The sequence below is a fragment of the Pomacea canaliculata genome, linkage group LG11 (assembly GCF_003073045.1).
Source record: "Pomacea canaliculata isolate SZHN2017 linkage group LG11, ASM307304v1, whole genome shotgun sequence".
NCBI classification, from domain to species: domain Eukaryota; kingdom Metazoa; phylum Mollusca; class Gastropoda; order Architaenioglossa; family Ampullariidae; genus Pomacea; species Pomacea canaliculata.
The window spans coordinates 19,665,437-19,691,549 of NC_037600.1; the positions used below are offsets into that span (position 1 = coordinate 19,665,437).

At 41.1% G+C, this 26,113-nt stretch overlaps 2 protein-coding genes across 8 annotated transcripts; both read left to right on the forward strand.

Moving 5' to 3' along the window:
• The first annotated feature begins 255 nt into the window (after positions 1-255).
• On the forward strand, positions 256-10,848 carry LOC112575361 (nose resistant to fluoxetine protein 6-like). Of its 5 annotated transcripts, none has more exons than XM_025257143.1 (16): positions 256-502; positions 2,359-2,755; positions 3,027-3,187; positions 3,306-3,402; positions 4,334-4,421; positions 4,730-4,914; positions 5,167-5,334; positions 5,585-5,681; positions 5,986-6,078; positions 6,276-6,441; positions 6,579-6,658; positions 7,049-7,177; positions 7,642-7,759; positions 8,054-8,240; positions 8,664-8,806; positions 9,153-10,848. In XM_025257143.1, exons 1-16 carry the CDS (start codon positions 395-397, stop codon positions 9,303-9,305), a joined length of 2,370 nt encoding a protein of 789 aa, XP_025112928.1. In that variant the 5' UTR covers positions 256-394; the 3' UTR covers positions 9,306-10,848. The 5 variants fall into 5 exon arrangements, with proteins under 5 accessions (XP_025112928.1, XP_025112932.1, XP_025112930.1 ...); XM_025257147.1 differs by lacking the exon at positions 256-502 and adding an exon at positions 567-665; XM_025257145.1 differs by lacking the exon at positions 256-502 and adding an exon at positions 699-804.
• A 4,057-nt stretch (positions 10,849-14,905) lies between these two features.
• On the forward strand, positions 14,906-25,330 carry LOC112575866 (nose resistant to fluoxetine protein 6-like). Of its 3 annotated transcripts, XM_025257964.1 has the most exons (18): positions 14,906-15,345; positions 15,958-16,112; positions 16,445-16,570; positions 17,320-17,722; positions 18,114-18,268; positions 18,584-18,680; positions 19,080-19,167; positions 19,456-19,643; positions 19,911-20,078; positions 20,624-20,720; positions 21,006-21,098; positions 21,440-21,605; positions 21,741-21,820; positions 22,018-22,146; positions 22,676-22,793; positions 23,093-23,279; positions 23,487-23,629; positions 23,956-25,330. In XM_025257964.1, the coding sequence occupies exons 2-18, from the start codon at positions 16,011-16,013 to the stop codon at positions 24,106-24,108; spliced, it is 2,493 nt and encodes an 830-aa protein (XP_025113749.1). In that variant the 5' UTR covers positions 14,906-15,345; positions 15,958-16,010; the 3' UTR covers positions 24,109-25,330. The 3 variants fall into 3 exon arrangements, with proteins under 3 accessions (XP_025113749.1, XP_025113750.1, XP_025113751.1); XM_025257965.1 differs by lacking the exon at positions 15,958-16,112 and having other exon boundaries at positions 14,908-15,345; XM_025257966.1 differs by lacking the exons at positions 15,958-16,112; positions 16,445-16,570 and having other exon boundaries at positions 14,908-15,345.
• Positions 25,331-26,113: the final 783 nt, after the last annotated feature.

Consider the following 26,113-nt stretch of genomic DNA (forward strand, 5'->3'; position numbering starts at 1 on the left):
TCACACATATATATTCAAACAAACACATACGTAGTAAAATAACACACACACACAAACACAAACGCACACACGCAAACACATACGCACACACACACGCACGCACACTAACACATTCACTGACATACACGTGCACATTCAAACTGGCACTCACTCCCTGTCTCTCTGTGTCACACACGCACACATAACCATGCTCCAAGATGAAGCCCACCCCAGGTCACGTGGCACTACACAGCAGCAGCCAAGTGTTGACACTGTCACTGACACTCGTGCCGCGCGGCACACGCAGCACTACTTGAGCCGCAGTCAGCGGACTGTGTGACTGTGTCAGCTACTAGCCGACTACACGAGGACTACAGTACAGACATCCGTGTGTGTGTGTGCTGGAGGCACCTGCATGACCGGTACAGGTGTGTTGTGTGTAACCAAGTGGTTCCAGCCAGGTACAGACGGACTTGCCGTTACCGCAATCACAACGGGCGCTGACTCCCGCTGCCACAAACAGGTCAAGCATGGCCGCGGCCTTTCTTTACTCTTTGTCGACTCACTCTGTTCATACTATCGGTGGTTCAGTTCAACTGTTACCTGGTTAATCTGTCGGTTTACTTTATTATTTGAAGATCGAGACGCTGTCGTCGATATTATCGAGTAACGTTAGCCGAGAACATGTAAGGGGGATAATCATAGTGAGGCATTAAGCGTTAACTTCTCTTGGTGATAATGGAATGTTTATTTTTCTCTCGTTAATTGTTATTGTAGTCATTTGTGTTTACTGTTGTGTCTGTTCTAAACAGTGCTAGTGGCATGGTAATTTTTTTTATTATTTCACTCTTTTTCATTGCTTTTGTCGTATTTTATAATCATGTAGTCGCTAAGGTTAGAATGTTTCCTCGGTCGACATGTTGCTTTGAGTTATTATCACAGCGGAAGCTGAATATTAGTAATTGTTTTTCCTAACTGCTGCTGCTGCTGTGAGCTAATTTTAGGTCACTGACAAAGTGACGATGAGTGAATTAATGACCTTGACTAGAGTTCGTAGGAGTAAACAAAGACATTTTGTAAGATAGAAAAAAAAAGGTAGATACAAATGTGAAATTTGTAATGGCAGAGAGATGGGTTACTGGGGTTTGTTTTGACTGGAGAAAATATTTGACAGTGTCAGCTGCAACGGATAAGAAATCTTTTATTGTGGATTTCCAAAAATATTCTAAGCACGACTAAAAAAATAAATAAACAAGTACAACAATAATTTCTTGCTCCCATCAAACTCTTGTATACGGTGTTATAACCGTAATCTTGACAGACTGGCTTAGAAAAATGAAGAAAGGCAGGACAACATTCAGTGGCTTCCTGTTTCAGGGAAATGACACTATGATTCATCCATTCATTCACTGTTGAGTCCGGAACCTGTGCCATTCATAAGACAGACGGGTTCAAACCCTGATGGATATTTCGGGATGAACAGGTGTGGTGAGGTGTTGAAGTGTAGGAGACGGGCTCTGGCTTGTGTAATTGTCAAGTGACCTTCACTCCTTCAGTCATTGACAGAATAGCTACACCAGGTACATGTACCCTGAATAGGTCTTGACAGACCGCTGGAGGTCAGTAAAGTAAGGCAAACATACACTAACCTGGCAGGTAGAGAAAGTGGAGTAAGTGTCGTGGTAGATACGGAGATAAGGGAGGACAATAGTTCTTGTGTTAGCGGAGCTCTGACTTTATATCTGTACCCGCCCAGCAATATATATTATATATAATATATCGCACCTGCCAACCACTTGTAGGCCGATCACTTGTACCGCAGTGCGCGATCATATCAAGGTGTCAAGAAAATAATAATAAAGTTTGTTTATATTGGTCAAATTTCACACAAACAATTATTACAAACAAAATAATGCAGACAAACGGTGAGCTAGAGTTATTAACCAAGGCAGGCTATTCTTTAAAAAGAAAATCGAAAACAAATTGTTGAAAGGGTAAAGCACTGAGGTAGATAATGTTATTTTCGCGATTAATATTCTGAACCATTCACAATAACTCCAAGCTGTCAAACACTGAACGAGTTCTGTAAGAAACGAATTCACCTGTGTGTGCTTCATTCATACTCAAGCTGCTGCTGGCCACAACCAACACACACATCATGGTACTAAGAGCTGAGGTTTGTAATTATATTGTTATTTGAAGGCTTTTAATCAGCACGAAAACATCAAGGCTATGGAGTTCACCAACTAAAAGAGCGCTTTCGTTTTTATTTTGTTTTGTTTGTTTTGTTTTGATTTATTTTTTTGTTGTTTTGTTCTGTTTTTTGTTTGTTGTTGTTGTTTTGACTAATGGTCTCTAACCCTTTGTATGTGACAACAGAGTACAGCAATGACATCTGCCACTTGGCGCCATGTCGTGGCGTGGCCAGGACCCCGGATGTTGTTGTTGTTGCTGCTGCTCAGCGTCCACACTGCTGCAGATGCTGCTACAGGACCCACGTACGCACAGCGCCTGCAACTGGCTTCTCGTCTCACCAGGGGCGCCACCGCGGACCCCACCAGTTCCCTCACAGCCCCGGATGTAGTGAACCTGTTGACTCTGTCCAGTGCCACCGTCCAGCAGGCCGTGCTGGCCTCCGCCACTACCTTGTCGTCGCCGTCGTCGACCGGATCATCGAGTGACGTGGGAGCCGGCGCGAGCGGTGCGGAGGTGTGTGCCAACGACACCATCGCCACCATCATGGCGCTGACACAGAGACAGATGTGGGCCGTGCGGAGTGAGTCTGATGCTCTGTGTAGATGGTGGGTGAGTGGCTGGGTGTCAGCAGTCAACTGATCTGTCGACGAAGAAAAGAATAAAAATAAATTCATATCACCGTTAAGTTTTAAGAGACTGTAAAGCGCACATGTAAACATTCCCAGATGCTGTCTAGTGATTGAATTTTATTTCTAAGAGTTGATTCTTAAGAACCTGCTTGAAACCAGACTAGCAGAGTGGTATCGAGACCAAATTCAGAGCAAGATACATTGTGTTCTATCGCCTTCCAGTGGTGGATGCTGCCGGCAAACCCAAACCAGGCATACTGGACGGCAACTTCGTCTGGCCCGGCGCCTACGACATGTGCTTCTCCATCCGTTCTGACATCACAGGGAACCAGTCGAGTCAGTTCTCCGGCCAGTACTGCACGGCCACTGTACCAATTGCTCCTGTGAGTACAAGTGTACATGTACTTAATGTCTATAGATAGTCCGGGTTGTTGAATAGTTAGTAAGTAAGTTTCAATAAATCGTTTACAGTTTAAAAATACAGATGACTTTCCTTGGCAGGCACCTCAAGGTTCTTTCTTCCCTATAGTCCTGTCTATAGGGCTGTGTGTTCCCAGTACCTGTTCTAGCACCGACATGACCTCGCTCCTGACAGATGGTGAGTAAAGTTCACATAAACTCTAATTATATGTACGTTTGGGGGCAATATCAGATCCTCCAGCTGCTTTGGTGTCGGACCTCCCACTCGGCCCCCTACTTTCTCTTTTTGATGTGTTTGGCCCAATCTTGACTAACTGGTCGATGGTCGTAGGAAATACCTCTTGTATCTCAAATACCTCGTAACTCGAGTAGCGACTGTAATTTGTTCGGACAAATCAGTCTGGTAATTTTTAATTTTTCTTTCAAAAGGAACCAAAGGAGTAGTCGAGATGGCACACCTCCATTCATTAATCTCTTAACTCTCCTGAACACTTTTTAACATTTGATGCTTGTGTTGTATTTGCGGTTTCTGTAGCAGATGTTTTACAGGGTGGGGTTGTCAGGGCCGCCGAGAGCCAGCCCGGGCCCCGGGACAGACGACCTCTCCGGGCCCCTTGTACTTGTAATCGTAAATTATTTTCCCAGTATATAATGTATGTTTACAATTCGAATCTCAATATCTACGCTCAAACTCAACTTCTGCATGTGTAATGCTTGGGTGTTCTGTCCTTAGACCTTTATTTAAAAGAAAAAGAAAAGGAGAAGAAGAAAAAAAAATCCACTGACCAAGGCCGGGCCCCCTTGACAGCCGCGGGCCCGGGTACACTAGACCCCCCTGTCCCCCCCTCTCGTCAGGCCTGGGGGTTGTTAGCCCCACGCCCAACCCTCCTCCTTCATCCGGGCTTGGGACCGGGGTTACCCGGGGGGTTTCCAGGCGGAGTTAAAACATTTGATCCTGATTCTATTTAACTAAAGGGTTAACAAATTGTGGGTCATAACTTTCTCAGGTAAATTTAACCACATTCTGAGCTTCTTGTTAATAACTGGTGGACGAGATGCCCAGGTTCGGTCGAGAATCTTCCGTTGATTTGAGTGACGTTTGTTTTCAGTTTTTGTTCTGTTAAACACGTCGCTTACTGTGCAAGTAACGTGTCCTGAGAAAGACAAGCCACTGGATACAAAAGCCAAAGTCGCCATGTAAGCGAGAAAACTATTGTGATCCTACCAGTTTACTTTATGTTCATACTTAAGGACATACTTTTTGTCTCTTGATGTGACGTATCTTATACTAACGGCAAGTGAAAATATATTTTATGTTTTTTTTTAAATCTCAAATTTACATCAATGCATTTACTGATTTTTAATCTGGCAAAAAAAATTTTTTTAAAGATTTTTTCGAGCAATCTGACTCTGCCCGTGCAATGTCTCACATGAATCGACATTTCTTTACAACCAGTGCCCTTTACCATCATCGCCTTTCAGTCTTCATTATTGTCTGTGTACAGCGCCATCTGCAGTGTCCTGCTGGCCATGATGGTCGCTGGGACTGTTCTTGACATCCTTTTCATCCAGATGCCCAAATGGCGATCTCAGGAAGTACTGGCTTACATCGCCAATGGCTCAGACATTCTGGATGAACGTCAGCCACTCTTACACAATCAGCCAGCCAAAGTCTTTGTCCCCAAACCTGGTAGGTTGAAAGTTCACCTTAGAATGTCACAACAATACATTCTAGAAACATAATTTATTGAAACAATATTTTTAAAATAGGATTGAAGACTCCCGGGTTAGAAGAGAACATTTTAAAGTACAATTTGTTATTGTGAGACGTTGTTTGAAAGGCTATACTAAGGAGTCCTAACAGTTCATACTATCATCAAACCCAAATCATTATCTAATCAGACCCTCTAATAACCTTGTTTCTATGAACACCGGTGTTCAGGTTTCGTTAGCAAGTTTCTCATCGCCTTCTCCATCTACACCAACGGCTCCAAGCTGTTGTCCACCCGCCAGCCACCCGGCAGCCTGACCTGTATTCACGGCATCCGCTTCCTGAGCATGACCTGGGTCGTCCTGGGTCACAGCTTCATGTTTCCTCTGTCCTCAGCAGGTGATTTGTCCTTTTGAACGTATGTTCTCTATTTTCGAATAGGTTTTTTAAACTAGGAGTAAATTGTTAAGATGAGAAACAATAATTTATACTACATTGTTGAATCCTTAATCCAGCATACCCCTTGCTTACGTTAATATAGTAATCATCTCTAACTTATGATGAATACCAAAATATAAAAGGTTCTCATAAATGGCCCTTTCCTTAATCTTTTTAACATGTGTGCACTGCTAATTAATGTGTGTTCCAGAAAATGCGGGGAGGTACCTTTCCGCCTTTATTCAGCGTTGGACCGCACAAGCCATTACGAGCGCCACTGTGTCGGTGGACAGTTTCTTTGCCCTCAGGTAACGTCAGAGAAGAACAGTTATCTGTGCAATTAGCGCAGGATGCAATTAATCGTCGTGTGCAAATGAAACGGTCGTGGGCAGATCAATGGACTGTTTGAAAAATGTAAATATCATGTTGGATGTCGTAGTCACACGTGGGTCGAAATTATTTTATTTTAAAATCAGCTTTATTTCTGTCATCAAATAATGTCCTTGTGTACAATATTTGCTTTATTTAGTAAACTTGATTCGTATACACCTTTATCAAGTAACATTATTTCATTTTGCAAAACAAATTGTGCATAACATATACTGTTCACAGCGGGCTGCTGGTGGCTTATTTAACTTTGAAGGAAATGAAAAAGAGAAACGGAAAACTCAACTGGTTCATGTTCTACTTTCATCGGTTCTGGAGGTACAGCCATTGTTGTGTAGTTAGATTAGTGTTAGGTTTGTAAAATACCCGCAGTTAGGGTTCTTGTAACAATGTACTTAGAGGTCTTCTGGTGATTTCATGTGTTTAGTTAATAAACTAGCGGCTAGTCAGTCCGTTCACTTGTTTGTTCGTTATCTCTTAATGAACATGGACCTTATGCCATCACTTTGTGACAGACTGACCCCGGCTTACATGCTGGTCATCATGGTCTACACATGTCTGTCCCCATACTGGGGAGACGGACCCTTGTGGCCGGCAACATTAGGGGACAGAGACAATTGCAACTCCTACTGGTGGAGGAACTTGCTGTACATCAACAATTTGGTACACACTGAACAGATGGTATGTGTTGCTCTCCGGTGTCTTCCGAATTTTTGTTTTAAATCCCGTTTGTTGTAGCATGAATGAAAACTGAAATTTCATGTTGCAGACCTTTTTTAGCATGCACTTTTAATCAGTTTCTTTTCTTGTATTTGCAGTGTCTGGGGCAGTCCTGGTACTTGGCTAATGACATGCAGTTTTACATTCTCAGCCCCTTGATTTTACTTCCCTTGTTCTAGTGAGATCTTACTTTTCTCTTTTTAACTTATGAAATAATTTTCTTATCGTTGTGGAAGATAGGGGCGCAAGAAGGCAGTAAGATCATTGAGAATAGAAAGTTGGGGATAGAAATATACTTGCATTGTAAGATGGCGGCTAATTTGCAAAAAACTCAAACACCGGAAGAAACACAACAGTTTGAAAAATAATATCAAAATTTTACAATTTTACTCTTGGTAATGTTCTTGGCATGCCTATGCACAAAATAAAAGGTAGTATTAACAGGAATTGTCACTATTATCAAACCATGACCAGAGATAAAACAAGTTCATCATAGTTCCGTGATGTATACTGTGATTAAAAGAACGCAAACGACAGCATACTTTGCCCACTGTGCCACTCTCTACAGCTTGCCACTGCTGGGTTTGGGCTCGGCGATGGTGTTCATGTTGGTGTCGGCCATCACACCTGGTATCCTGACAATGAGGGACAGTCTTCCACCGGGTATCGTGGCGAAGATTGATGGCAACTTCACAAAGTAAGTATCGAAACGCTCGTAGGACAAAGTCTACCATTAAGTCTTTGAAGCTGATCTTCATTTTGAAGTAACAGGAAATGGTAAAAGGTCCCAAAGTCTAATCTTTTCTTCTTCTGCCGTCTTTACCTTCCCTGATTTAATCAGGGTCCGTTATTTTCTGTTAATAATCTGCAATTAGGGTCTGGAACCTATTTCTTTTGGCTTTACAGTCAAGTACATTGACACTCTTAAACTGTGATAATGACTGAAAAAGTTTTCAACTTTGCCCTATAAATCCATTTTCATCACGATACAACTGTTCTACATGATGGATACTGGATTGGGTTTCAAACTAGTAAACTTCTGCTGCACAGTCCACTACATAAACCACAACTCCTTTCCTAACTTATGATCGTGACTGATGACTGTTTTCACCTTTGTATCCATTTCCCTATGAAACCGCTGCCCGTTCAATTGTTCCACAGCACGATGGACTACATGGACTTCTATGTCAAGCCCTACAACAGAATGGGTCCATATGTTGTGGGAATGCTGGCCGGCTACTTTTTATATCGCAATGATTGCAGGTTGAAAATCAACAAGGTGAGGACATTTTTGGTTGCTTCTGCGCATTCTCAAAATTGTGTTCTTGACTTATTTATTTAATGTCTGTATTACATATCACGATACATTTTACAAACCTCTTCTTAGCTTCTTCCGAAGCTACCTAATGTATACGTCCTCCAAACGATTTCGATCAAGTTTTCAGATAAAAATAATGTCTGAACGGTAGTAATTTGTGGCTAAACGTGTTTTTCTAGTCCTTGTATATTAAATAAACTCAAGTCTACATTACGGAAACACAAACGTAGCCATTGACTATGATGTTCATCACAGATTGTCAACCTGTGCGCATGGGCAGTGGCTGCTGCCTGCGCCCTGGCCGTGCTCTACGGTCTCTACGGGGCGTCCACCGGGTCCCCCGTCACCTTGGCAACCTCCGCCTTCTACAACGCCGTCCAACGACACGTGTGGGGGGCCTGCGTGTGCTGGGTGGTGGTCGCTTGCGTCACCGGAAATGGAGGTGGGTAGGACTTCCTGTATCTTCAAGATGAAAGTTGTGTCCTATGTCTTAGAAGTGAATTTCACTTGTCTTGACACGTTTTCCAACTATTCCAGTGAAGTTGTGGTGTATGCCAGAGATAACTCTTGGTGGTTTGTTAGATTTATCAGCTTTCTGTCGCTCTGTTCTAACATTAAAGCTGTTTTGTTCGCTGAGATATGTGCTGCGGTTAATTGAATAATCGACTAATAAATGATTAATTTATTCATTCACGAAGAGCTTTAAGCTAATTAACTTTCTTCTGCATCTTCCGCTGACGCTTTCATGTTATTGTTTGACTTTTTTTCTATTCTTTTTCACGTTGAGCCGATACAGTTTACTGTATTATTTTGTTTACCTGTAAAGGTACTAAGAATGAAAACTGCAGCACACATTTTATTTCAGGTTTCGTCAACACCATCCTCTCCTGGCCAGCCTTTGTACCGCTGAGTCGGTTGACCTACTGCATCTACTTGTTACACCTCATGATGATGGAGCTTTACCTGCTCAACTCTGACACAACATTTTACATGAACGACATCAATGTGGTCAGTACAAGATTGATTTCAGGATCATTGTATGCCATCAACTTCAGTATCGTCATCGTCTTCTTATCATCACTCGCCAACCGCCATGGCGACGCCACCATAATCACAGTTTCATCCTGTTCTTTTATAAAGTTCTATAACAGATGCATGGTGCTTTCACTAAGTTTGATGACTCCTCTTCTTAAAAAACAAAGATGAAATTATAAACCGCTGTAAAAATGGCGCTTCCAGTGAGAAATAATAGTTTAATTATTATATTTTTGTGTGACTCTATCGGGATACACAAGTGAAGACAAACTTCATTATTTTTTTATTTAATTTATTTTTATTTATTTTTTTCTTGCAGGTGATGTTTTTCTTGTCCATTCTGGTTGTTTCCTACATGGCGGCTACAGTTGCCTCTCTGGCTTTCGAGGCACCCATGATGGGGCTGGAGAAGGTTCTTCTTCATCGCGAGACACCCGACGAGGCCAGCAAGGCAGATGTACAGAGCAGATGAGCCCGCGGCTCCCTGACTGCTTGTGCGAGAGAAAAAGCAGGAGTGAGTTCAATTCACGGATGTATAACAACGGAAAGCTGTTGCTGGTCTACTCTTTGGTGGACCAAGATATTATAGTGTGAGAGAAAGTCATGTGACATGACATCAAAATGTCATTTTTCTACAGTGGATCAGTGGCATACACTCCATTGACGAACTTTCACAAGAGACATTTGTCTGTTGCTGTTTACTGCACATTGGTATGGATCACTATCATATTTTTTCACTCATTATTGCCGTCGTCGTCATCTTCATACATCAACATACATCTCACATGTAACAAAAAATTGTTTTATCACTACAGATAGGCATGACTTCAATTTCTCTGGTAAACTGATTACTTTACAGTGTTTTAAATTGTGTTACCTCTGGCATTGCTCAGTACACAGCAATCTCACTTTATTGTTTCACCAACCTCTCCTGTCGCTACACTTTGTAACAAGACAGATTTTCCCCAAGGGTCCCCCATAGCCGTGAGAACATAATATTCCCTCTTTATGTCGCCATCCTCGCCTCTCGCCCAGCATTGGAGCTTGACCGATGATGGTGAGATAAGGAATCGCGACTGTACCTAATGTATAAATTTAACTTGCCAAAAAGAAACTTTAATTATCTGTGTAACGGTTACCAGCGGGTGTTTCACGAAGAACATTACGAGCAATCCCACTTTGTACAAAAATTTTGCAAATTGCATTTAGATGACATTCTTCTTGAATCGGTCAACAGATTTCTTTCTTTTTTTTTTTTATTTTACTTTGCTGTACTGTATACAAGTCGCTCAACAGTTATCCCACGTGGTTTGTTGTTTTCGTTACCTTTTACAAATCTACTATGGTCTTCATTTCTTACGATCCATTTATTGTCTTCAGTTGTTATGATTCATTTATTGTCGAATTCGGTAGGTCTGAATATTTCATCTCAACGATTTTCCTATTTTACACTTCATCGCCATAGAATAGCTTTTTAAAACAACCCTTCAAGACAAAGATAATAAATTTCCTTTTCTCGTTTTGTAAAACTTGATGAAAAATTATGTTGTTTTCTTGCTATTAAAACTCAGCCCTGGTGATCGATGCCTTTCTGAGTACTTAAATATTTTTTCTCAATTTATTATCAATGAAATTTTTAGGCCATTCGCATTCCGTTCTTGAAGAAAGCAAGGAACATATTTTTATAACCATGTTTTTAAAGGTTTTTAGACATACATATTTATAACAAATTATTGATACAAAATCTGAATGAGCTAAATGCTGACATTTCATAATGTTTGATTTAATGGAGAAAATGTTGAACTTTCTCTTTCCATTAAAATGTTTGTATTTTCCTACACTATTCCTTACTAGGATGAAGAAATTAGTAGAAGCATGCTTAATATCGCAAAATATTTTATGAAAGCCTTTACTTTTCACTGATTTAACGGAGAGTTGAACTGTGTGTGTCTGTGATAATTTTATTGGAGAGAAAACCTACCTTATATACCTTCATAAAAAGTGGAAAATTGAAACGCTGATGTTATTTGTTGCATGCTTTATTTACGAGTGTTTGTCTACCTCTAATATGCACACACAAAGAACCACAGGCTGTTGGGGACTCTTGAAGACTAAGGGCTCAGAAGGTCGCTACCTGGCAAGACACAGGGACCTGCAAGGCGATCCTATGAGCTCGTTTGCTAAAGGGTTCCACAGTATGTCCAGAGATTATAGCCAGCATGTCGGCCTTCGTTGGGATGGATGGCTGAAAACCGAAATCCACAGCAAAGATGTGACTCGACCTCAGTAGTGGACATGATGGCTCTTGGGTTTATCTTGCGATACACCTGACCAGAAAAGTCTCCTCGTTGCGCCTAATCTGGCTCTTGTACAAAAATAGAATTCCCCTTCATTTTTTTTAGTAGACACACACATACGAGGATAGACTATCGGTATAACCTCCAGACTCAGCCAGAAAATATTAGGAGACTGCAAGAAGAAACTAGAGAGATTTGCCGAGAGTAACTTTTCTGTCTAGATAAGTTTCAACACTTTACAGACCCTGTAACTACACCTACTGAAGAAACATGTTTTTCACAAGGGGACGCTGAGGTAAGACCCTTGCCGTGCTCTTCACCAGGTTTGTTTATTTACAGTTCATTTCGCAATCACTCTACTGCCTTCTACTCTCAGGTCATCTACACTTCAAATCGTGCTGTCATGTCTGCATTTGCTTCACACGCAGTTACTCCACCCCAACCCCTTGTCTGCTGATATAATCTTTTCTGCTAGTGCAACCACAGAGGACACCTTAGGTGCAACTACCTGTGGACCAAAACGCTGGAAGGTCAAGGGGTCATGATAAAGAGAATAAAGTGTTCCTCTACCATTAGAAGGAGGTTACACAAACTGAATAATTGTTAAGATAAAGTCATTACTGTTTCATTACTGTTGTTCAGGGATTTTTTTCACGCAAACAAATTCAGAGCAGAAATGTAGAAGAAAAAAAACTCATAGTCTAAATTGATAGCAGAGCCATCTGAAATACTGCAATACTGAACTTTATAGTACAACGTGTATGTCACCATCTTAGTCTTTATGTTCAAAGCAAGCTAAGGTGTCAGAGAGAATGTATGTACCTGTAAGCCAGAAGCATTATATTATTTCCATATTTCTTGATTAGACATCCATTCGCAAACACAAATATACACATATACGCAAATATACACATACACTTATATACTGAAAAACATACTAACACAAACACAAACACACTCAAAGACACTCGTAACAGATTGACAGACATACACAAGTGCACATCAGATACACAGACTCACACAGGCCCGGTTCTACCTATTAGGCGAACTAGGCAACTGCCTAGGGCGCAGCGACCGAGGGGGGCGGAAAAAAAATGGCCTGCTTTTTTTTTTAATTTTTTTTTTTAAGATGAATAATTTTATGGAAAAATATCATTTTCACAAAATGAAATTAGCAGGACACTTTTCCTCTGCTTGTAGACTGATCACCACGCTAGTTTGTCAGTACATGCATGACAGGAAAACCCCACTATCACATTATCCCAGGGCGCACCTGCAGTGACCACAGCTAACCGGCAAGTAGAGGGCGAAAGAGGGGCGGGGAAGGGCGCTGAGAGGGGCGGCGTTGGTGGAAGGCAAAGGAAGGCAAAGGACCAAAGGTGAAAAGCACCTTTTCCTCAGCTTGTAGGTTGACTTCACCACCGAGTTTCTCAGTTCATGTAGTGATGTAGTACAGGAAAACCCATTATTACAGGGCGCACTTGAAGTGACCAGCTAACCAGCGGGGAAGAAGAGGGCGGAGGGCGCGGAGGATAGACAGCGGAGGGGCGGGTTGGTGTTTGGGACTCAGTGCGGACCCCTACGATGGAGTGGACCACATTCCACTAATACCAACTTCACCTTTCTTTCTTTTATCCTACTTTAGAAGAGGTTCCACACTTATGCATTGAAAACACTGCAGGTGAGATCAGGGACAACAACACTGACTTGAATTTGCTACGCGAGTTTCTCTGTGGTTATGACAACTGTTTTATGCTCAGTATTGTTTACACTTACGAACTTTCAACCCGAAGGAACTTAGCTAATGTCACGAACGCGTTCTTAGTTAATAAGAGTATTAAAGTCTTTAGCAGACAAACATCAAGGTAGAGCCATTTGAAGTTTATAGCATATCTATTTACTGACACTGATGGCCTGTAGTCTTGTACTTACTGTTGTGACTCATGGTCGTGAATATTTAACTTTCTTATTAATTATTACATTTCTGTTCGATTGGTGTTTTAGGCTTAATTTAGTTGTCAAATTGTAATGTTTATCTTTATTATCTAAAGTGCATCTGTTTGTCTACAGTTTAAATTGATAGCTTGTTGTTATGCTCCATTGACAGAATATTTGAAATTCGTTATTAGGAGATAATGCGTATTAAGACCTACAGTCTATACACTGTATACTTCTCTTGTTTTCAACAAACCCTATGCTGGACACCACGCAGTGTTGATCCCTGGACTGTGTTTGGGGAGCTGACACCATGATTTACAACTTTGTATTGTTAGTGTCCAGAAGACTCTCTCTTGACAGACTCTCTCATTGCCCACCCACCTGTGACTCGCTGTGAGGTGTGACTTTGGATGGGAACATGAGGTAGCTGCTATCAGGGTGGTCTAGATGCTGGAAGCTGTGATACCTTGAGTTATAGACCACACAGCAAAATAAGACCAGAGCAAGGTGCTACACATTTCTTGTCTCCATCAGTGTGCACTCCATAAAACCTTTTACACGAGTGTTTGAAATCCTCTACTCATAAGTGTAGGTCTGATTTAGGAGGCATGCAAGTATCCATGTGTGTATGATGCTAGCCTGCAATTGAAAAACAGACGTACCTTTTCTTGACAAAAAGTAGTTCTTACTTATAAGTTATTAATCAAATCTGCAGCAAATTCTCGAAAAAGATTTAATTTTAATAAGCCATTCTTTGACACTTCTGGGTTCTAACGCCTCTGGTCGTAATGAGTTCTTGTAGAAAACCACTTTTCTACTATTTTTAAGCAGCAAACATGTAGTCAGTTCGGTTTTACTTCTTAGTTCGTCTGTAAGATGAGAAAGAAGAGAACGATTGAAAGGACTTGCCGATGGAGGTGCTATAGGTGGACAGGCCCACAGGGTAGCGATAAATCTGTCACAGTTAATGACCAGTCGGATCAGACTAGAAGACTGGACAAAGAAGGTGGTGGGATGTTACTTGATAGTTGTCCGTGAGATGAGAAAGAGAGAAGAGAGAAAGATTGAAAGGACCTCAGTGGGGTGGCTTAGTGGAGAAGGGTAGAGATATCTCTACCACTTTAAAGACAGTCAGATCACATTACCAGGGCTGGACAGCCGAGACTGAGGGAAGAGGTAGTTTGAACTTTTAACTTAAAACCCACAGGACAATGTCAAAACCTCACTTGTCTGAGCGACTGCAGACATCTCGTGCTGCTGTTTGAATTGACTTTGTAATCGTCTGTTTGGATGCTTGGAGCTATCATCCTTCCACAGCTGAGTCAGTAAAGGTTGTGAACTGCATTTAGCCGTGCCAGACTGAACAGTGCTACTGTCCTACAGCCACTTCATGAGAGTTTGTACAGATAAGTTCGCATGAATTTTATACACTGTGACATAGCTGTATATATTTTATTAACACGATTTATGTCTTTCTTTACATTAATTTCATTTCCTTATTTCTTATAGTGCTTATTTTGATTGTGTGGATGCAACGGGTTGCGATAGCGCTGGTGTAACTTTTTGCAAAACTTTTCATTGTACAAACGGGTCCGTTACAGTTTGTGGTCTTTAGCACATCACAAGCGAGTTGAGTTCTGAGACAGACCGCCGCAATCATTACTGGTGATACTTAAGCCTAGCTTTCTTTGAAATTTCTGATAAAAATAGAATTAAACGTATATTTATTTATTCCAATACGAGTACGAGATCTGTAATGTCAGTGACTCATAGAGTCATTTTGACATGGGGAGGGGGGGGATATATACATAGCGGTAAATAAATGATATAACATGGTTCACTTTTTGTGAGGTGGGGGAGGGGGGCGCAGAATTTTTCTTTCGCCTAGGGCGCAACACAGCCTAGCGCCGCACGCACGCACGCATAACGGTCCTCCAAGGTCTTGAAGACCAGCCCAGGTCACGTGGGGTTCGGCGGCGCAGTGTTGACAGTCACAGTGACATATTTAGCCGTGCATCCTACACACACCTGGCAGTCAGTCACCTGCACTGTGTCTGTGGGACTGTGTGCTGTACTCACTCACCACACGAGGGCTGCAGTAGAACATCCGTGTGTGTGTGTGTGCTGGCACCTGCATCATTGACACGCTGTACAGGTGTGTTCTGTGTAAACCAGTCTCTACAACTATTTCCAGCCAGGTACACAAGGACTTTCCGTTACTGGAATCACAGGTGGGCTGACACAGCATCGGGTGTTGACGCACTGACACACAAACAGGTAAAAAAACATGGCTGCTGCTTTTCTTACTCTGATTTTTGTCGAGTCACACTGTCAGTCAACTGTTCAACTGTTACCTGGTTAATCTGTCGTTTTGCTTTATTAATTGACGACCAAGACGCTATGGTCGATGTTATCAAGAAACGTCAGTGATAAACTCATCAAGTAAGGAAGATAATCATAGTGAGAAAATGCTCGTTAATTTCTTTTGAAGATAATGAAATATTTATTAGTTTTTTCGTTAACGGTCATTGTATTCACTTTGTTCCTGTAATCTTTATTCGTTCACTCTATTTCATCTGCCTTTGTCATATTTAAGAATCATGTGGTCGCTAAGTTGACGGTTATTTATGCGTTATCACAGCGGAACAACAGGTAAACATTAGTATAGTTCTTTATCATGACTGATCTGCTCTCTGTGTGTGTCAGAAGAGGAAACTTGACTTGGCTATTAACTGAATAATAGTAATGATGATGATGATGATGATGATGATGATGATGATGATGATGAGGAGGAGGAGGAGGAGGAGGAGGAGGATCCAGGACCACATCCAGTGGCTTTCATTCGCAGAGAAATAATACGTAGATTCATTCGTTCTTTGTTGTGTCCAGGCCCTGTCCATTTTTCAGAACATAGAGATCCGAACCCTAATGAATATTTCGGGATGAGCAGTCACGTCGAGCTGCTGAAGTGTCGGACACGAGCTCCGGATGTCTTGTGCAATCGTCACGTGATCTTCAGTCATCGACGGAATAGTACACCAGGTGTAGGTACCTGAGTATATAGGTCTTTTCATACCACTGGAGGTCAGTCAACTCAGGTAAAGGTAGATGAACCTGTCGAGGACAGAAAGTGGAGCGGGTATCGTGGTAGATGCAGAGATAAGGGAGGACACTATCAGGTGCTTGCGTTAGCGCAGCTCTGACTTACATCTTATCCGCACCATCCTAGCAATAGATATTTATATATATATTATGTATCAGGTCTGCAAACCACTTGTAGGCGTATCACTTGTACCGCTATGTGTGATCACATCATGCTAATCATGAATGCAGGAGAGTAATTTAAACTGTCAGCCATATTTTACCTTTTTTACAGGTAAGCAGGTGTTTTCATTGCGAGGACGTAAGCACTATAATAAGAAAGACCACGGACAGGTGGACTGCTGTGTGTCTGCCGAGACCAACGCTTAGCCTCTTGCGAAGTTCTCCGCTGTTAGTCTCGGTGAGCCTAAACAAAGAGTATGACTAAACCGGAAGTTTTGTGGTATCATGCCTAGTTCTAGAAGTTGAGTGGAAAAAAATCGTCTGCCAGTAATACAAGTTCAGGGAAGGATTGCTGGCAAGCAACATCTTGCACCCCAGCTCCATAGCATCTCACTGTGACCACCTCAAGGCAGGACTTACCTTCCATCCCTTTCTTCAACACCTCTAGCAGTTTATTGTCTCCTTTTTCCATCATCTCTCCCTCTCATATACCCATTTTGAATTTTGCAGCAGTATTACTGTATTTGTGTTCGGTGCTGCGTTTATGTTTGAACTCACAATTTTTTTTTTAAGTTTGCTGCTATGGACAAAAGAACACATCAATCTATTTATCTATGTTTTAAATCAATTCACATAAAAAATGAGGAAAACGGGCACGATAATCGAATGAGTTTGAAGTTCATAGATTATTTTGTCCATATCAGCATAAATTTGTATTAAGTAAATCATAATTATAAGGTAAACCAGTCGTAAGTAACTCCAAGTTATCAAAACTTAAAGGAGTTTGTATGAAAGGAGTTACTCTGTGTTTGATGTATAAACGAGTTGTGACAGGCCACACGAAACACATATCAGGAAAAGCTGAGGTTCTTAATTAAGCGTGTAATTAGTAGGCTTGTAATTAGGTTACAGCCTCGTTCGTATTGGATTTTTTTCTTTGTTTTGTTTTTTGGCTAATGGTCTTTAACCCTTTGTATGTGACCACAGAGTACAGCCATGAAATCTGGCGCTTGGCGACATGTTGTGGCGCTGCCAGGACCGCGAATGTTGTTGCTGCTGCTGCTGCTGCTGCTCGGCGTCCACACTGCTGCAGATGCTGCTACAGGACCGACGTACGCGCAGCGCCTGGACCAGGCGTCCCTTCTCACCAGGGGCGCCACCGCGGACACCGCCAGCCTCGTCACAGCCCCGGATGTACAGAACCTGTTGGCTCTGTCCAGCGCCACCGTCCAGCAGGCCGTGCTGACCTCCGCCACTACCTTGTCGTCGCCGTCGTCGACCGGTTCGTCGAGTGACGTGGCAGCCGGCGCGAGCGGGGCGGAGGTGTGTGCCAACGACACCATCGCCACCATCATGGCGCTGACACAGAGACAGATGTGGGCCGTGCAGAGTGAGTCTGGTGCTCTGTGTAGATGGTGGGTGAGTGACTGGGTGTCAGTCAACGGAAGACTAAGATGAGCGGAGGTTTGTGAGGTGTCGTGATTTAATTTAACCCAAGGAGTTAGAAATAATTGTCAGATATAATTAATGTTTTAGTAATTATTTTTACAATTATTATAATTAACTCAAGGATTTGATGTGGACTGACGAAGAAGACAATAAAAGTACATTCATGTCAAAGTTGAGTTTAAGTGACTGTGGTCCCATTAAAAGAGTTTAAAGAGTTAAATTACAACTCATATCAAAGAGGTGATCCTCAAGCTGATTAAAGCCACTAAAGGAGATATCTTGGCGGAATGACATCGAAACAAAATTCAGAAGATTCAATGTTCTCCTTCCAGTGGCGGATGCTGCCGGCAAACCCAAACCAGACATACTGGACGGCAACTTCCTCTGGCCTGGATCCTACGACCTGTGCTTCTCCATCCGCTCTGATGGGAACCAGTCGAGTCAGTTCTCCGGCCAGTACTGCACGGCCACTGTACCACTTGCTGCTGTGAGTACAAGTGCACATATACTTAAGATTTGTAAATTCTTCGGGTTGTTGAATGGTTGATAATTACTTTGGCCAGACCAAAGGTCAATGGGAAAGCGGAGAGTTGCTGAAGACATTGGATCTCAACAAAGACACTGTGCTCCTTCATACCACTGTGTGGAATAATTGCTTTTCATTGAAATAAGTTTTTTTTTTTGGGGGGGGGCAGGGAGATGGGAGGGGAGAATTCACATCTGAACAAATAAAATATGTCTTCCAAAAAGAGTTTCAATAAGTTGTTAGCAGTCTAAAAATAGAGATGACTTTCCTTGGCAGGCACCTCAAGTTTCTTTCTTCCCTATAGTCCTGTCTATAGGACTGTGTGTTCCCAGTACCTGTTCTAGCACCGACATGACCTCGCTTCTGACAGATGGTGAGTAAAGTTCACATAAACTCTAATTATATGTTCGTTTGGCGGCAATATTAGATCTTCCAGCTGCTTTAATCTGGGACCTCCCAGTAGGTTCCATCCATTCCTTTTTGATGCCCTTGACCCAATCTCAACTAACTGGTCGATGGTCGTAGAAAATGCCTCTCCTAGCTCCAGTAGTCCACATGGCACATTTTCATTCTTTACTATATTCAACTCTTCCGAAGTATTTTTAGCATCTGACGCTACATGATTCTAGTTAACAAAACAATTAACAGATTACAATTCATAAATTTTTCGAGCCAGGCTAAATAATCTTTTAAAATCTCTTGTTCATAACTGATGGACGTGATGTCCAGGTTTGTTCGAGAATATTTTAATTTGAGAAACGTTTGTTTACAGTTCTTGCTCTATTGAACACGTCACTGACTGTGAAAGTAACGTGTCGCGAGAAAGACAAACCAATGGATACAAAAGCCAAGGTCGGCATGTAAGGGAGAAAATTATTGTATATTTAACTATTTCCTTCTTTTTTACATAAACGTCCTTGTATACATCTTTTGCCTCCATATAACACATCGAACACTTAATGTAAATGTTAAAACCTTCCCCCAACAAAAACAAAACTCAAATTTACACCGATACATTTTTTGTACAATCTACATTTTTGCCCGAGCCATTTACCAGACACTGCAATGTCCTCACCTGAATACAGAACTCATTTCTTTACACGCAGTGACATCATCGTCTTACAGTCGTCGTTATTGTCTGTGTACAGCGCCATCTGCAGTGTCCTGCTGGCCATGCTCATCGCCGGAACCGTTCTCGACATCCTTTTCATCCAGATGCCCAAATGGCGGTCTCAGGACATAATGTCTTTTAAGGCCACCAATGGCTTTGTCGGTCAGGATGAACATCAGCCACTGTTACACCATCAGCCAGCTAAAGCCTATGTCCCCGAGCCTGGTAGGTTGAAAGTTCACCTGACAGTCTTAAGTATCAAAGCTTCGACGATCGTTACAATACTCTCTAAAATGTTATTTCTTCAAATAATATTTTTAATTGATAAAATTGATTACAGCCGGGTTGAAAGAGAGAAACATTTAATTTTTGTGAAAAGTGGTTTAGAAAACTATCATAAGAAGACTGTAACGGTCACATCCTTTCTAAGGTCAGAGCCGAATCATTATTTACTCAGATCCTCTAATAACCTTGATTCACTTGGGTGTTCAGGTGTCGTTAGTAGGTTTCTTATCGCTTTTTCCATCTACACCAACTGCTCCAAGCTGTTGTCCACCCGCCAGCCACCCGGCAGCCTGACCTGCATTCACGGCATCCGCTTCCTGAGCATGACCTGGGTCGTCCTGGGTCACAGCTTCCTGTTTGCGATGTCCTCAGCAGGTGATTTGTCCTTTTGAGCTTTTTAAAAAAAAAAACTTTTCTGTCGTAGAGTAAGCTTTTCTTAATGTCTTTCTGACCTTAACAATAAATCGTTAGGAGAAAAAAATTAATGTATAAAATATTTTAGAATCTTTCCCATGCCAGTATACCCTTTCTTTACGTTAAATGTCGTTAGACCGCTTGTTAGAACAACGTGTGTAGACTTCCCAGTGATGATATGAAGGGGGGCAATGTGGTCAGTGCATGATATATCCTGGTGAAACCCTGCTTGTTCTTGTTTCAGTCTCTTGTCTAGTGCCTTCTTTAGTCTCTCTAGTATTATACTTGTCAGGACCTTGCTGGGGATGGACAGCAGCCTGATCCTCGCCAGTTGTTGCACTGGAAGAGGTCTACTTTCTTTGGTAACTTGATCAGGTGGCCTAGTCTGTTGTTACTAGCACTTGCTTCCAGATCTTATGTATGAGAGACTATAAAATTGTTGCTGTTATTTCTGGGTTTGCCTTTAGTACTTTTAAGTACTGCTAATTAATGTACGTGTTTTCCAGAAAATGCGGGGCGGTACCTTCCTGTCTTTATTCAGCGTTGGACCTCACAAGCCATTACCAGCGCCACTGTATCGGTGGACAGTTTCTTTGCCCTCAGGTAACCTCCAGTTAAAAACAGTTACGTCAGCAATAAGTGTAGGATGCAATGACAGGGTCGTGTGCAGATGAAAGTGTCGTTTGCAGAATGTGTTTTTCATGCAAGTCGTTGTCTTTTACGATACACACATCAATTAAAAAAAGCCTTTCTGTTTGACTCACCTTTGTTTCTAAAATCAAATATATATATATATATTACTGATTAGTATGCTTGATTTTTTTTTCTAATTTTATCAAGCAACATTATTTCATTCTAAAAATAAAATACTACCTAACATGTTCACAGCGGAATGCTGGTGGCTTATTTAACTTTGAAGGAAATGAAAAAGAGGAACGGAAAACTCAACTGGTTCATGTTCTACTTTCATCGGTTCTGGAGGTACAGCCATTGTTATCTAGTTAGATGAGTGTTAGATTGATACAGAGGTGCATCAGAACCCTACAGTTAAGGGTCTGTGACATGTAGTTAGAGGTTTTTAAATGGTTTTATGTATTTAGTTATTGAGCTAGCGGCTAGTCAGTCAGTTCATTACTTTGTTCATTAACTTTTTTATATTTACACAGGTATGCATTGAAACCATGCAGTTAATGTCCTCTGACCTCTCTCCAACAGACAAAACAATGCCTGTCATTAAGTAGAGACTAGTCAGTCAGTTCACTTGTTTGTTCATTATCTCTTTACTTAATGAACATGGACCTGATGCCATCACTTTGTGACAGACTGACCCCGGCTTACATGCTGGTCATCATGGTCTACACATGTCTGTCCCCATACTGGGGAGACGGACCCTTGTGGCCGGAAACATTAGGGGACAGGGACAAGTGCATCTCCTACTGGTGGAGGAACTTCTTGTACATCAACAATTTGTTTCCCTTTGAACAGATGGTAAGCGTTGCTGCCCCATGTCTTCCGAATTTTCTGTTCATTCCCATTTGTTGTAGCATGAATAAAAATTCAAATTACATTTTGCTTAAGTTTTTTAACACGCACTTCAAATGAGGTTTTTTTTCTGTATTACAGTGTTTGGCGCAGTCCTGGTACTTGGCTAATGACATACAGTTCTACATTCTAAGCCCCTTGATTTTTCTGCCCTTGTTCTAGTGAGATCTTACTTTTCTCTTTTTAATTTATAATTTTTTTTTGGAATTGTTATGGATGATCGGGGAAAAGGGGGAAAGAGGGCAGTAATGGCTTCTGGGATAGAAAGTTTGTGATATATATATATTTATACAAATTCGCAAAATACCACACAACCTCACCACTCGCATACGTTTGCCCACTGTGCCACTCTCAACAGCTTCCCACTGCTGGGTATTGGCTCGGCGACGGTGTTCATGTTGGTGTCGGCCATCACACCTGCCATGCTGACAATGAGGGACAGTCTTCCTCCTGGTATCGTGGCGAAGGTTGAGGTCAACTCCACAATGTGAGTATCGAAACGCTTGTAGGACAAGAAAGATGCTGAAAGTTCACCAATAAGTCTATTAAGCATATTTGAATCATGAAGTTACAAAAAAAAGTTGATATGTCCCATGGCCTATTCCTCTCCTTTCGCTGCTTTTACCTTTGAGCAGGAGACCATTACCTTCTGCTAAACATCTTCCAGCGGCTAAACCAGGATCTGGTCTCAAACCGACGACCTTCTGCTTTACACTCGAATCCACTAATCAAGTCTTTTCTTAAACTGTCATTATAACTGATTACAAATGTTTTAACTTTTGTTCTATTAATTCATTTTCACAAAAACACAAATACATTATGCATTCAACTGTTCCATGGCATGATGGAGGCCAGATTGTGTCTCAAACTAACCATCCTCTGCTGCACAGTGGAGTTTACTAACCACGGCTTCTCCTGAACTGTGATTATGACTGATTTAACATGTTTTCACTAATATCCCAATGTACATTTTTTCGCAAGGAAACACTTAACTACATTGTTGAATTGTTCCACAGCATGACGGACTACATGGACTTCTATATCAAGCCCTACAACAGAATGGGTCCATATGTTGTGGGAATGCTGGCCGGCTACTTTTTATATCGCAGCGATTGTAGGTTGAAAATAAAAAAGGTGGGAAATTTGTAGACAGTTGCTTTGTAAAAATGGGGCTTTCTTTCCTTTTTTCTCTCTTTTAGTACGTGAATTATATGCTACAATACTGCAATACTTCACTAGCAGATGTTCCCCAATCAATTTCTAATGAATTAAAAAAAACCAAAAAGGCTTGTTCTTTATAACTAAACTTTTTTCGTAAATTCCTTGCTCACAAATAAAAGTTTATTTACTAATTACGATGATTAAGTTGATTTAGGATCACATAAAGAGAGACAACCACATGATGGTGTTATTCAGGGGATGTTACGTCACAGGTCGTCAACTTGTGCGCATGGGCAGTGGCGACTGCCTGCTCCCTGGCCATCCTCTACGGTCTCTACGGGGCGTCCAGTGGGTCCCCCGTCACCTTGGCAACCTCCGCCTTCTACAACGCCGTCCACCGACACGTGTGGGGGGCTTGCGTGTGCTGGGTGGTGGTCGCTTGCGTCACCGGAAACGGAGGTGGGTAGGACTTCCTGTGTCTTGATGAAAGTTCTGTCATGTCGCCCCGGGGTCTAAGTCCATTCACCCCTATAGCTGTCCATTTTGTCTCAGGTAAGACCATTTCGTCCCAAGACGGGAAAGTCAAATCGTCCCAGACCCGATCAGCAGCGTCTCTGAATGTAACAAGAGAGATGGGGTTACTGCACTTGTCCCATTTTATTGCAGGTTTCGTCAACACCATCCTCTCCTGGTCAGCCTTTGTACCGTTGAGTCGGTTGACCTACTGCATCTACTTGTTACACCTCATGATGATGGAGCTTTATCTTCTCAACTCTGACACAACATTTTACATGAACGACATCAATGTGGTCAGTACAAGATTGATTTCAGGATCATTGTATGCCATCAACTTCAGTATCGTCATCGTCTTCTTATCATCACTCGCCATGGCGACGCCACCATAATCACAGTTTCGTCCTGTTCTTTTAGAAATTTCTGTAATAGAAGCATGATGTTTTCACTAACATTGGTGACTCTTTTCTGAGAAAACAAATACGAAATTGTAAACCACTCTAAAAATTGTACTTCCAATGAGAAATAATATTTTAATTGTTATATTTTTGTGTGACTCTATCGGAATACATGAATGAGGGCAAAATTTTTATTTTTTATTTATTTTTTTATTTTTTTGCAGGTGATGTTTTTCTTGTCCATTCTGGTTGTTTCCTACATGGCGGCTACAGTTGCCTCTATGGCTTTCGAGGCGCCGTTGATGGGGCTGGAGAAGGTTCTTCTTCATCGAGAGAAATCCGACGAGGGCAGCAAAGCAGATGTACAGAGCAGATGAGCCCGCGGCTCCCAGACTGCTTGTGTGACAAAGACGCAGGAATGAGTTCAGTTTACGAACGTATAAAAACGGGAAGCAGTTGTTGGTCTGTTATGGAGAGAGAGAAAATCGTGACATTACATCAAAATGTCATTTTTCTACAGTGGATCAGTGGCGAAACATTGGATTGACGAGCTATCACTGGAGACATTTGTCTGTTGTTCTTTACTGTACACTGGGATGGTTCGACTCATCATCGTCGTCGTCATCATCATACAACAGCAACATACACTTCACATGACACAAAAATGATTTAATTACTACGGATAATTGATTTGACTGTTAAACTGCTCATTGTACAGTGGTTTACATTGGTTTACCTCAGTAAACAGCAATCTCACTTCCTTATTTACCAACTTCTCCCACTGTTCGAGCATGACCGATGCTGATGAGGTCGTTTGTGACCGTACTTAATGTACAAACTTAACTTGCTAAAAATAAACTTTAATTATCTATGTAACGGTTAGCAGCGATTGTTTTATGAAGAACACACCAAGCAAGGCCGCCGTGTCCCATAATTTCACAAAAGGAAACGCGTGTCCCCGTCTATCACATTGTATTTAGATAACATTCTTCCAAGGTCTCTCATTGATAATTTATTTACGGTGTAGTATTGTATGTATGTCGCTCAACATGTTTCTTATGTGGTTTAGTTATTTATTTGTTACTTGTTTGTCATTTTTACTAATCTAGAATGGTCTATGTTTTTTCCTTGCTATTTTCAATTCCAATGATCAATTCCTTTTTGAGTATTAAAATATTTTTCACCATCCATCAATGAAATGAACTGGGCATTCACACTCCATTCTCGAAAAAAAAGAAGTAAGGAACATCACCATATATTTTAGATTTTTTTTTTTTTTTTACAAACCTTCTTTCTAGAATTACTGATACAAAATCAGAATCAGCGAAACGACGCCATTACTCTGTTCCATAATGGTATGATTCTATAGCAAATATTTTAAACTTTGTGTTCCTGTTTAAATGTGTGTAATATTCTAGACTATTTTCTACTAGGATATAAATTATTGGAAGCATTTATGCAGAAAAGTATCAAACAGAAACTTTTTACTTTCCATTGACTTAATGGAGAGTTGAACTGTGTGATAATTTTATTGAAGGTAAATCCCAACTTATAAGAAGTCATTTTTAGCTTCATAAAAAGTCGATTATTGAAATTTGATGTTGTTTGTTGCATTGTTTGTTTACGAGTGTTTCTCCCACAATAAACACACACACACACAACGTATGTGGACCCTCTTGAAGCTAAGGACTTAGACTGTCTCTTACCTAAAGAGTTCCACAGGGTTCCGCGATATTATTATTCACAAAATAAAGTTATATGGGGTTGTAGACCTTACCTGAGCCTTCTGATTGGCCACCTGGCTCATGTGACCTAATCTCGTATTCAGATAAAAGCTGTATATGACATTGTGGAAACTCGTGACAAGACGATCATTGACTTTATGTTGTCATGGGAAGTCTGCGCATTATTTGTCATATAAATCTTAAAGATTATCTGGTATTGAATTAAAGACAGATCATAGGTCCCTGTAAGTCGCTAAAAGAATGGAGTGGGTATTTTTAAATGTATTTCGTCTACTGATCCAAGTAATCTCGGAATAAAAATATTCTATTTTAGAGATACTTCAGATCTTACTATATCCAAGTATATTACGTGCTTTTGTAAAGATTCCGTTACTAATAAAATAATTAAATCGTTAACCATTGCTATGTGCTGTATCTGTAATTATCTACGAAACTAAAGATTAATATAATAATGTCGGAAAAAACTTTTATCTTATAAGTGAGGTTGTTGAACCCCAGTAAAGCTTAACAATGATACTGAATAATAATAATAATAATAATAATAATAATAATAATAATAATAATAATAATAATAATAATAATAATAATAATAATAATAATAATGGCTAAGATTTTGTACCTCCTTACGTGAAGTTAA

Excerpts from the sequence above, each read along its gene's own strand:
- LOC112575361 (XM_025257143.1), top strand. The coding sequence starts at position 395 with ATGACCGGTACAGGTGTGTTGTGTGTAACCAAGTGGTTCCAGCCAGGT. Across the intron at positions 3,188-3,305 it reads CCACTGTACCAATTGCTCCT|GCACCTCAAGGTTCTTTCTT; the intron begins GTGAGTACAAGT and ends TTTCCTTGGCAG. Across the intron at positions 4,915-5,166 it reads AGTCTTTGTCCCCAAACCTG|GTTTCGTTAGCAAGTTTCTC; the intron begins GTAGGTTGAAAG and ends ACCGGTGTTCAG.
- LOC112575866 (XM_025257964.1), top strand. The coding sequence starts at position 16,011 with ATGAGCAGTCACGTCGAGCTGCTGAAGTGTCGGACACGAGCTCCGGAT. Across the intron at positions 18,269-18,583 it reads CCACTGTACCACTTGCTGCT|GCACCTCAAGTTTCTTTCTT; the intron begins GTGAGTACAAGT and ends TTTCCTTGGCAG. Across the intron at positions 20,079-20,623 it reads GTTTGCGATGTCCTCAGCAG|AAAATGCGGGGCGGTACCTT; the intron begins GTGATTTGTCCT and ends CGTGTTTTCCAG.